We start from the raw sequence: 13184 nt of genomic DNA on the forward strand, positions 1-13184 counted from the left end.
TAAGTGACCTTTCTTTGAAAATTTAAAAGCGGCGGCGGAGGTTCAAGTGAAAGACTCGCTCGAAACTCCCAAAACTACTCAATATTTTTCTTCCGCGCGGTTGCTTCTAAAATTACTCAGCCTAGTAAACATATTTTCATCTCGGGTAATCGATAAAGATGGAAAAATTGCTCCTTTTAGCGCGGTCGTCGCTTCTTCTTCGAGATCTCTGATTTCATCTTATTTTTCGGCGTAAGAAACCCCCCATCGAAAGTTTCTAGCTACTTGCCAATTGATTGTTGAAACTTGGGGGGTCAGAAAAAGCTGGAATCGGATTTTAAAATATTTCTCGAACCCATTCGTTTCGGGCCGACGCCGTCTCTTAGAACTTATAGATAATTCCTTTTTTCGTTTCATTATTTTATTTTCATGGATAATTTATTTCCAGAATAAGCTTTCTATCAACGAATTCGTTCAGGAGTCATCAACGAGTTGTAAGAAAGAAAAAATCAATTTCGGAACTGGGCAGATTCTGTCTAAAAGGGGTTTCTCCGTTGTTTTAAAAGGACGCTCTCGCGTGTTTAAAGGCAATTGTTTAATAATTGATGCTTACACGCCGCTCCGGTAAATGTCTAATACATTCATAGCGAAACTTTAATTTTTATAGAAATGGAAAGGAATTTGCTTTTTAAAGAGACGAACCTAACTCGAAAGTTTCGAAGCTTTTTCTGACGATTAAGGGATAGCGGGTGAATATTAGATAAGTGGTATTGACGAACACAATTAACTAAACGTTTTAAAGCCGATCATTTATGATTGTTAAAACTCTTCAAGTTCAATAAAGTTAATAAGTGTTTTTTAAAATACGGGATGTCACATATAAATGTTATTTTCTAGGTCAATAGCTATTGCTATTGAAGGTAGAGACCACGCGCTGGAGTCTATTCAGGTTTTGGAATTTGAAGTCCCCGTGCGAAACGCGCGTGCCAATAAAATACCTAAAAGCTTAAGCTCGTGACGCGGATAAAAACATTTCATACTTGTAATTTTTCTACTGTTTAATTTTATAGAAATACCTATTAACGAGAATCACGTTCTTTAATGGCTATAAAGTTCAGTAAACACGATAAAGTTAACTATCGACATTAATTATCAACTGTAAAATTATTTGTCGTCAGTTAAAATAACTATCGTCAGTAAAATTAATTATCGTCAGTTAAAATAACTATCATCAGTAAAGTTATTTATCGTCAGTAAAATAAATTATCGTCAGTTAAAATAACTATCATCAGTAAAGTTAATTATCGTCAGTAAAATTATTTGTCGTCAGTTAAAATAACTATCGTCAGTAAAATTAATTATCGTCAGTAAAATTAATAATCGTCAGTAAAATTAATAATCGTCAGTAAAATTAATTATCGACAGTAAAATTAATTATCGCCAGTAAAATTAATTATCGCCAGTAAAATTAATTATCGTCAGTAAAATTAATTATCGTCAGTAAAATTAATTATCGACAGTAAAATTAATTATCGCCAGTAAAATTAATTATCGTCAGTAAAATTAATTATCGTCAGTAATTATCGTCAGTTAAATTAATTATCGTCAGTAAAATTAATTATCATCAGTAATTATCGTCCGTCGAAATCATTGTCAATAAAATTAATTATCGACATTAATTATCGTCAGTCAAATTAATTTATCGTCAGTCAAATTAATTTATCGTCAATAAATTTAATTATCGTCTGTAAAATTAATTATCGTCTGTAAAATTAATTATCGTCTGTAAAATTAATTATCGTCCGTAAAATTAATTGTCGACCGTAAAATTATTTATCATCAGTAAAATAAGTTATCGTCAGTTAAAATATTTATCGTCAGTAAAATTAATTATCGACGGTAAAATACTATATAAAACTCTGTATATAAGGACAATAACGACCATCAAGTTCAAAAAGACAACCAAGTTCAATAACGACAAAGTCGATAATTTAAGATGAAAATATATGATGATACAGTTAATTTTACGATAATAAAGTTGACTAATGACGATAAAGTTAAATAATTAGAAAAAGTTCAGTAATGATGATAAAGTTAATTAAGGACAATAAAGTTTAGTAAAGACGATAAAGTTAATCATCTACCACAAAATTAATAATCGTCAAAAATTTCTATGAACCGAATGGCAAAGCTTAATTAAAAATTGCTAGCTGTTTAAATCTATACCATTTTTAATTTTTCAAAATGCCGTTAGGTTCATATTAAGTATACTTTTAAAACTAGTGCTCATCGATTTTCTATTTCATGTCGAAACTGTTCAACACGAAAAAAGTCGATAAATTATGACTAGGTTAAATGTAAACTGAAGTGATAAGTTTAATTTAAAATCTCTACCAGTTTTAATTTTTTAGAATATCTTAGTGTTTTTCCTGTAACACGTTAAATTTGGATTATTAGAAACTTTTGTCTCGGGTATTATGACGCTGAAGAAAATTTAGATTTATTGTTATCGATCTATCGATTTGGGGTGCCAGAGGAGTCACCCAAAAGGCAAAAGAGAGCTAAGACTCTTCTTAACCTACTTTTCCAAAAAAAGTAAAAATGGAATGACAGCGGAAATCAATTTGTCCCAATTAATGTTGGCAATGATATTACTTTTTCGCATAAAATATTAATTTTACCCATTCCACTAATATATGAGCCCTTTCTAGAAATAGATGGCTCATGGCCGGAATGTCTAAGCCAACGGATTTTTCGGATCATTGGTGGTTTACATTTTCAACTAATTTTATTTCAATGAAATTTGGTGCAAATTTTTCGATTGATTTAAAATAGATACTTAAATATTTAGTGATTCCAACCGCGATATGTTTACTGTCATTTAGTCTAATAACACCTTAATTTTTAAATGCTACAAAATGAGATAAACCATTTTCTAACCATTTGTAAATAACAGTTAGTTCACTGCAAACTCTAGTTTGACCAAAAATACAAGCTTTAAAGATAACAGAAAGGTAACGCAGAACGTAATAAAACAAGGTAGACGAAATTCGAAGGCTTCAATACTGACAGATACGCTATGGATCTACGCCAACCATAGCTCAAACCCAAAGGAAAGATAATGTATTATCCTCTCGGATGAAGTTAAACAATTCATTACCTCAAAGCAAGCAATCGCTTCAAAATTTTACACTTTATTTTAAATCATCGACGAATCTAATGATAAAAAAATAACCTACTTACAAACGAAATCTTAAAAATGAGCGATCATGGATCTCTAAAGCATCTTGTTTCTAAATTAAAAGAAACCACCTATGGACTGCATTGTAAAGGATTATATAATTAGCGAATAAGAAGATGTCCATTATGATAAGGGATAAAAAAAGCTAAACCCTAAACAAATTTGAAGAAATTTAAAAACTTACTAACAGCTCGTACCGATAGGTCTTCGAGCAAACAAAAAGACGCGAAACTCGGACCAAATAGATCTTCGAGTGAAAAACTAAATTAAATTAAATTAAATAGCCATAAATTCCAACGGTAGACCGGTTTCGTCCTATTTGGGACTCGTCAGTACCGTGCGGGAAGGCTGGCTTGCGACTATAACACCGAATAGAGAAACTAAGCCTAAATATTAAAAATTTCAAAACGAGTTGCATAGCAACGGAAAGCCGAATCTTGTTTCTAAAGCTATTAGAAATTTAAAACAAATAATCCACTGCTGTTTTATTTAAACAAATGATTTTTTCCCTAGTCTTGGAAAACATCAATTATTATTCGGATTTACAAAAAATATCCTAAAATTAATATAAACAATTATCGTTATATATCCCTCATATCTAAATTGTCAAAGATTTTCGAGATAGTTAAATATAAGTACTTCAGTTATTAGTTTACCTCACATCTGCAGTGATCGAACAGCTTGGATTTTGTAAGTCCAGATCAACCACCTCCAATCTTTTTCCGTTATTTAACTAAAAACCTCCACACAATGATAACGAAAAAGGAGAATGCATATTAATGGATCTATCAAAAGCACTCGATACATATCGATAAGCTTAATAAGTACGATCCCCGTTGAGATTTATGGTAATTGGTCAGAGACTACCTGATCAAAAGGGTCAATATTATTAAAGACAATGGAGCACTTATAAATAAATAAATAAATAAATAAATAAATAAATAAATAAATAAATAAATAAATAATAATCAGCTGGGCTAATACCCAAGGCACCACCTTAGGCCTAAGTCATCAAGCGACTTTTGAAGCCATCAATTCAGGGGGCCGGGTTACAATGCGTAGGAGGGTACAATATCTTACCTCTCACTTACATTGTTAGAGGAGTCGCACAGAAATCTTCTTAAATATTTTATTAAACCATCTATATACAGGGTTTTTTTTTGCTCGAAAAAGTGATTTTTTTCAAAAACTATGTTTTCTAGAACGTTGAAATTTGTACTGTACATTAAACGTGCCTGGGACACTTTCTACCAAAATTGGATCTAAATCGAAAAATATTTTAACGTTTTTTGAAAATTTAAATTTTAACCGCTAGGTGCTATAAGAAAATTGTCAATGAGAAAATTGTAGAGCGTCAGCGAAAACGTACAAATAGCGTTGGCGCGAAAAAAAAACGTCTTTTTCACTGACAAAATACGACTTGAAAAAGTGACAAGTTGGGCAAGCTAAAATAACTTTTTTTGGAATTCCATTGGGAGAGTAGTAAAACTTTATGAAAGTCAGAAATTTGTTAATCTGGTGTTTAATGCAATTTGGCTTGCAGTAAAACTCGCATTTGGGAAATTTTACATAGGCGTAAGTACCATCCTTACAGAGCAACGCTTCACCACGGTTTACGAGATGGAGACGCTAAACAACGGCTGGATTTCTGCAACTGGCTGCTAAATTCCGTGCACGACGACCCACAATTCCTCCGCAACATGCTATTCGCGGATGAATCCTCGTTTGCAAGAGAAGGCCCTTACAATCACCAATATAATCATGTTTGGGAAGACACAAATCCACACTGGGGATATGAACACCGTCACCAAATTCAATAGTTCTTTTTATAAACTAACGTGGCCTTCTTGTTGAAATGTAGCTCTTACGTCACAGTCTCTTACTTTCACAAGCGTACTAGCGCGAGCTACAGTCGCGAGGAATATAGGTTTTTTTTAGCGCGCGTGCAAATCGCTCGTGCAAATCGCTCGTTCGCAAAATATACTAATTAAGCTGTGTCTTGTGACGTAAGAGCAACATTTTAACAAGTTGGGCAAGACCACTTTTTATTTTATAAAATCAACTATTTGGGCGCTTGAATATTTGGATTGGTCTTGTTGGAAACCGGTTAATTGGTCCAGTATTCTTACCACAAAATCTAAATGGCCAGAGTAATTTAGATTTCTTGGGAAATGAGCTAGAAAAACAACTTGATGAACTGCCGTTGGTGCAACGAGCAAGACTGTGGTTTCAGCAAGACGGTGCCCCGCCGCATTACCACGGAGCCGTGAGAGATTACCTAAACAACGAATTTCCACAACGATGGATAAGGAGAAACGGTCCCGTACACTGGCCAGCAAGGTCGCCCGATCTGACTCCGTTGGATTACTTTCTTTGGGGTTTCGTCAAGGACAAGGTGTACGCCACTCCGGTTGAGACAATTGAAGAGCTGCGTCAACGAATTGTAAGCGCTTGCCGGGAAGTAACCCCGGAAATGATTCAAGCCGCCTTCGACAATATGATTGTTCGCGCCCAAGCCTGCATCGCAGCAGAAGGTGGTATTTTCGAAACGTACTTATAAATTTTGTTTGTAAGTAGATAAATAAAATGTCTCTTTTTTTTCAAACAATTCGCATTTTTCATCCTACGAAATTAAATCGTGTAATACCTTCTTCGCCATTGTCTCCTCGATTTTTCAGCGGTGTTTATTGCATTAAACACCAGATTAACAAATTTCTGACTTTCATAAAGTTACACTACTCTCCCAATGGAATTCCAAAAAAAGTTATTTTAGCTTGCCCAGCTTGTCACTTTTTCAAGTCGTATTTTTTAAGTGAAAAAGACGTCAATTTTTTTCGCGCTAACGCTTTTCGTACGTTTTCGGTGACCCTCTACAATTTTCTCATTGACAATGTCCTTATAGCACCTAGCGGTTAAAATCTAAATTTTCCAAAAACGTGAAAATATTTTTCGATTTAGATGCAATTTTGGTAGAAAGTTGTGAAAAAATAGGTCGTTTCATCCAAATTAAAATAAATAATTATACTTAAAACCAAAATAAAAACTAAACTAAGAATTAAATGTATGTAGAACCATAAACTAAAGCAGTTTTAAACCCCCAAAAAAATGTAGGTGTAAATATATATAAAAGGTATTCATTTGTATATGTAATATATTTAAGCGCATTTAACTTTAAAAATTAAGAACGCGCGAAAAAGGCAGCGGAGTTGTGTTTTGAATTTTACCACGAGCGGTCGTGTGAAATTTGTCTTGAATAAAAGCTTATATATTTGAAAGTTATTCTTAACGTTTTTTTGGATTTAATTACGACGGTTAAGCCTAGCGAACAATTTATATATGATCCTAGTTTTTCAGTCGATTAGGATTAGCTTAGAGAATAGTTAAACGCTCTCCCACAAGTACGCGACGGGCTATTCCGTTTCTAAAATAGTCGCCACATAATTTGGTGCCGAAACCCGGGAATTCGTTAAGGACTATCTTGTGAAGTGCTACTACTAACGAAGGTGAGAAATGGATATAAACAAACAAAAAAGTATAAGAGCCGCTATCCGGAAGAACATTACTACAGCTACATCGCAGATCGATACTCTACTAAGAAGTCCTCAAGTTACGGTTCTATCGCTCGAAGAACAACTATCACTAATCAGCATAAAGGAAAAATCACTAAAAGAATTGGACTCTCAAATCTTGAACTTATGACCGCCCGTGGAAACAGAGGAAGACGTGGCGTTGATGAAAAATTATCGACGGTGATGGAATACGAAGACAAGATCGACTTGGCAAAAACCAGAGCAAACAATAAGATACAGTCGCTGAACCCAAATGCCGGAGGTCCGTTGGCCAGCGGTTCATCAAACCATGAATCTACACAGCCGAGGAAAGAAGAGTGTCGACTAGCTACGCTACAAATAAGAAAATTCAAGGGAGACTACGCGGACTGGCCAGGCTTCTGGAGTCAATTCAAATCAGCAGTCCAAGAAAAGCAGGGACTTTCAAAAGTAGAAATGTTTTATTACCTAGATTCCTATTTGGAAGCAGATACTAGAGAGATTATAGGAGGTTTAAGAGCCTCAGACGAGAATTACGATGTCGCGATTAAATTACTTAACGATAGATACGGTCAAGAACACTTAGTGATTCATGAACTCATGAACAAATTCCATAGAATTAAGGGCTTAGAAAATTCAAACGATACGCACGCTTTGAGAAAATTATACGACTCTTTCACGTCGAATATTAAAAGCCTTAGAGCGCTTGGCGTCGACACCACTGCCAATGGCATATCTTTGTGTTCAAAAATAATAGGCACTTTGCCATACGAAATTAGATTAAAGCGTACTATGAATTGTAAAGCCAATGAGGAGTTTGATGTGGATGTTTTGTTGAATTTCATAAGACGCGAAGTTGAAGCGAGAGAAATATGTGCCGTTCTAAAAAGTGATACCGCCGAGAAACGCGTAACGCAAACACGAGAAAGCTCCCGAGAAAATTCAGCTACAGGAAATGGGAAATACGAAACGTGCGAAAGAAGATCGCGCCCGGCAGCGGCGGTGTTCTCGACGAAGGTATCGGAGAAAACCAAAGGCGTCTATTGCATCTTCTGCAAATCATCAGCTCACTCCACCAACGATTGCGGAATCTACACTCTAGAAGAAAAAACGCGCGTCTTTAGGAACCAAAATAGGTGTTACGTTTGCTCAAGAATGGGTCATGAAAGCCGAAACTGCACCTCAAAATTCAACTCATGTAGAATCTGCGGAAAAAGACACAACTCAGCTATTTGTCCAGAAAACAAATCTCACAAAACTGAAGCCAAAGACTTTTCAGATCCGAGAAAAGACAAACGGGAGGAAACTAAAGTCAAGGTCACGTCGGGAGTCGTCGGCTTACGCAAGACCGTCTTGCTGCAAACCGCTAAAGCTAGGGCAGAAAACCCAGAGAAAACAGGCCGCAGTCAAATAGTACGATGTCTATTGGACAACGGCAGCCAGGGAACCTTTGTCACGGAAGAGGTATCTAGAAGTTTGGAGTTACCCGTTTACGGAGAGATGGACGTCGAAGTCGAAAATTTTGGAAATCAGAAACCAACTACAGTCAGACGAAAAATTGTTAAACTTACCGTTCAAAAAGTGAGGGGAGGAAGCGGACCGAGAATTGAAATGCTGGACGTCGAAGTACCGTACATCTGCAGGGCGTTGACACTGGTAGACTGTAGCGAAGTTATGACATTCGTAAACTCAAGAGGGTATGAACTAGCGGATGAACCCACGGAAGGCACGCACACTGTGTCAGCTATAGGTGTTTTAATAGGAGTAGACTATTACTTTGACGTCGCAACGGGAGCTATAGAAAGAATTACCCAGAACCTAATCGCCGCAAAAACTAAACTAGGATGGGCCATCCAAGGTCCATTGAGCACTACTCCTAGCGGGGTAAATACTATCAAGATGTCAGTAGCTAAAGTCAGCATCCACGAAGCTGAAGTATCGAAAACTCTAAGAGCGTTTTGGGAAATCGAAGCGCTCGGAATTAAAGGCACAACAAAGGACGATCTAGAAAACGACTATATCATGCAGAAATTCCGAGAACATATTAACTTCAAGGATGGACGTTATCACGTTACATTTCCATGGGTCGTTCCAAAAGACAAACTGGTAGACAACTTGACAGTCGCCACTACACGAATGCAAAAATTGGTACAGAAATTCAAGGCCAATCCGGTACTCTATCAAAACTACAAGGACGTCATCGACGAACAGCTAAAACTGGGCATGGTTGAAATTGTCCATGATCCAGAAATCAAGCTTACAGGAACCTATTACATCGCCCACCAAGCGGTTCTGAAAGAAGAAAGAACTACGACTAAGCTCAGGGTCGTATTGGACGCATCATCTCACGTCAAAGGAGCCCTGTCGCTCAATAACTGCCTATCGAGAGGACCAAGTCTAAATCCAGATATCCTCAACATGCTCTTGAGGTTTCGAAACCACTGTGTCGCCATAACAGCGGACATAGAAAAAGCCTTTCTGCAAATCGTCCTAGAGAAAGAAGAACGCAACTCGGTCCGATTTCTATGGACGAAAGAGGAAAACGGTCGGATCTTGGACAATGAATTTCAAGTACTTCAGATGACTCGGGTACCTTTTGGAGCGAGCGCAAGCCCTTTCTTGCTCGCCGCCACCATAAAGGTACACATCGAAAATTACAAGGATTCCGACCCAATGGCAGTTGAAACCTTAAGCAACTCTCTCTACGTCGATGACTACGCTAGTGGATCGCGGAACACAGAAGGGGCTTTCGAACTGTCAAAAAAGGTCTCGAAAATCATGGACGATGCTAACATGAAGCTACGAAAGTGGAAGACTAATTGCCCAAAACTAAGAAAGAAATGGGGAGAACAAGCAGCTTTGAACGGGGAAGCAATGATATTTGACGGAGAAACCGAAAATATCTCCAACAAGATACTGGGCCTACTTTGGAATCCAAACACCGACAAATTCACTTTCGATCTCAGCAAACTAGCCGAAATACTAGAAGAAGGAAGGTCGACGAAAAGACACGTTTTGAGTGCGGTTGCCCAAATTTACGATCCTATTGGAATGCTCTCGTCTTATGTAGTTCGCGCCAAAATACTGTTTCAAAAACTTTGGAAGATACCAGAATTACAATGGGACGACGATTTACCATCAGAACTAAAACGAGAATTCGAACTAGGGCGCCAGGAAATGCCTTCAATAAGAAAAATTGATCTAAGCCGTTGTTACTTTACCGAAGAGAATATTATTTATCAAGAATTACACGTATTCTGTGACGCCAGTTGTAAAGCTTACGCCACTGTAATTTATCTTCGATCCGTAACTTCGTCCAACGAAATTGGTGTTTCATTTGTCGTTTCGAAATCTCGAGTTGCGCCACTCAAACCAAACTTAACAATTCCTCGTCTTGAACTGATGGCTTGCCTATTGGGCGCCCGCCTACTTTCTCATATCGAAGAAACATTCCAATATGAAAACATCTCAAATTTCCTGTGGACCGCTTCGATGGACGCTCTCCATTGGATAAAGGACACCGAAAAATGTTGGCCTCCATTTGTACGGAACAGAACTGCGGAGATACAGCAGCTAACAAAAACACATAATTGGAATCACTGCGCAGGCGTGGACAATCCTGCAGACATACCTTCAAGGGGCGCTAAAGCCGAAGATTTAATAATCAAAGAGTCGTGGTTCAACGGCGTACCGTGGTTAAAGGAAGATCGGAAAAATTGGCCCAAAAGTAAACTAAACGGAGAATTCAGCAAGGAAGCCGAAGCCGAAAGAAAGACGAAACTGATAGGTCTTACCGTGAATCTAGAAGCGGATAATGAAAGTGGCCTTCACATATTGATAGATCTCACAAGATATAACTCTGCAAATAAAGCCTTCAGAATTACTGCCTACGTGTTGAGATACCTTGACCTAAAACTCAAAAGAAAACTGAAAACTGGTCCGATTACCACTGAAGAAATGTGTGACGCCGAAGCTAGATGGATCAGATGTATCCAGGCGCGTGACTACAAAGATGAAATCACAGCAATCAAACTAGGATCTAAAATCGAAAAGAACTCGAAAATCGTCTCGCTTAAGCCGATTATCTCAGAAGGATTCTTAAGAGTAGGAGGGAGATTGGACGAATCCAGACTAAAGGAGGAAGAGAAACACCCGATCATATTAAGCAAAAATCGAAGACTAACGAATTTAATTGTCAAGAGAAGCCATGAACAGGTATATCACTCCGGGATTCAGAGTACACTCACGCAAACAAGAGGTCGCTACTGGATCATTTCCGCTAGACAAGTAGTCAAACAAGTAGTAAAGAAATGCGTCATTTGTACCAAATACAGTTCCAAACCAGGCGACGTACCCATGGCACCCCTTCCTCGAGACAGGATTGAACCAGCACCATGTTTTGAAGTGGTGGGGATCGATTTTTGTGGACCTCTTAACGTAATGATAGGAAATGTCGAAGAAAAGGCTTATGTCTGCCTTTGCACGTGCGCTGTCACAAGGGACGTGCATTTGGAGCTGGTACCTTCACTAAACTCGTACGAGTTTCTATTGACACTCAGAAGGATCATCGCTAGAAGAGGAAAACCATCAGTTATATATACCGATAACGCTAAGTCATTCAAAAGGGTCGATGAAGACCTCAAACTAATTTGGAAAGGACTCACAGGACACGAGACTCTATAATTTTACGGAAATAACGGAATCCGTTGGAAATATATCGCTGATAAGGCAGCCTGGATGGGTGGTTTCTACGAACGATTAGTAAGAACATGCAAGGACGTTATTCGGAAGACACTCGGGATGGCATCTTTGTCGTACCAGGAACTAGAAACGATCGTGATTGAAGCCGAAGCGGTTGTCAATTCTCGTCCCGTAACCTACGTGTTCAGCGACAGCCGCGAACCAATGCCCCTTTCTCCGGCCGAATTTCTAACGGGTAAACGTCTCACCAGCTTACCACCTCAACAACTAAAGGAAAGCGAAATCCCAAACTCTCAGCGAAAATACGCAATAAGAGTACGTTATTGTACCAATCTAAAGGAAAAACTCTTCAAACGCTGGAAAGAAGAATATTTAATGGAGCTTAGAAACGCCCACCACGTTTTGCCAAACAAACGTAACACTATCTTCAAAAAAGGAGACGTCGTGTTGGTGCACGAGGAAAAAATTCCCAAAAACATGTGGCGTTTAGCGGTCGTCACAGAAGTTATTGTGGGGCGCGATGGCCACGTTAGGTCATGTATGGTTCGTTTGCCAAACAGAAACATCATCAAACGTCCAATTAGGCTCCTCTACCCTCTGGAAATCCGAAATGATGAAAACGACCAAATTTGACTTGTATGAAAATTAACATTCAAATAATTTCATGTCAATTTTGGGGGGAATGTGAAAAAATAGGTCGTTTCATCCAAATTAAAATAAATAATTATACTTAAAACCAAAATAAAAACTAAACTAAGAATTAAATGTATGTAGAACCATAAACTAAAGTAGTTTTAAACCCCCAAAAAAAATGTAGGTGTAAATATATATAAAAGGTATTCATTTGTATATGTAATATATTTAAGCGCCTTTAACTTTAAAAATTAAGAACGCGCGAAAAAGGCAGCGGAGTTGTGTTTTGAATTTTACCACGAGCGGTCGTGTGAAATTTGTCTTGAATAAAAGCTTATATATTTGAAAGTTATTCTTAACGTTTTTTTTGGATTTAATTACGACGGTTAAGCCTAGCGAACAATTTATATATGATCCTAGTTATTCAGTCGATTAGGATTAGCTTAGAGAATAGTTAAACGCTCTCCCACAAGTACGCGACGGGCTATTCCGTTTCTAAAATAGTCGCCACAAAAGTGTCCCCCGGCACCTATAATGTACCGTACAAATTTCATTTTTCTAGAAAACATAGTTTTGAAAAAAATCACTTTTTCAAGCAAAAAAAAAACCACCCTTTATACCAGGAAGAGTAATTAAAACTCGTACCCTCACGGACGACCACAAATGATTAAACGAAATTCAAAAAGTATCAGACTGCAAGGAGATAGAAACAGAAACACCCAATTGGGGTAGCAAAAACTAAGTTCCACTTAACGAATTAAAAACGTATGTTTATTAAGCATATCAAGAAATCTGAACAGACCGTCGGTCTTTAGAAAGAACAAAGTGGAGAATATTGCTCGTTAGTTTAATGAGGCATAAAAGTTAACCATACACGATAGACTTAAACATCGTTATATAATGTTATATACGATCTTTAAATAACAAGATTAGAGATTTATGTGAAATAATTGATTATTATAATTTAGAGTTATGTAATGCAATATAAATATTTGGTGCCTAAAAATTAAATTTCCAAAAGATTTAAAAAAATAATATATATTGAATAAGTTTTGACAGTGAAAAATCTAAACCAATTAAGA

The 13184-nt window shown here is 37.2% G+C and overlaps 1 protein-coding gene across 1 annotated transcript; it reads left to right on the forward strand.

Annotated features, from left to right (window-relative positions):
- The first annotated feature begins 6915 nt into the window (after positions 1-6915).
- Positions 6916-11451, forward strand: LOC149940140 (uncharacterized). Its single transcript, XM_090179178.1, has one exon. The coding sequence runs from the start codon at positions 6916-6918 to the stop codon at positions 11449-11451; it is 4536 nt and encodes a 1511-aa protein (XP_090035304.1).
- The last annotated feature ends 1733 nt before the right edge of the window (positions 11452-13184 follow it).

This window comes from Leiobunum rupestre, chromosome 6, assembly GCF_980474605.1.
Source record: "Leiobunum rupestre chromosome 6, qqLeiRupe1.1.hap1, whole genome shotgun sequence".
Classification (NCBI taxonomy): domain Eukaryota; kingdom Metazoa; phylum Arthropoda; class Arachnida; order Opiliones; family Sclerosomatidae; genus Leiobunum; species Leiobunum rupestre.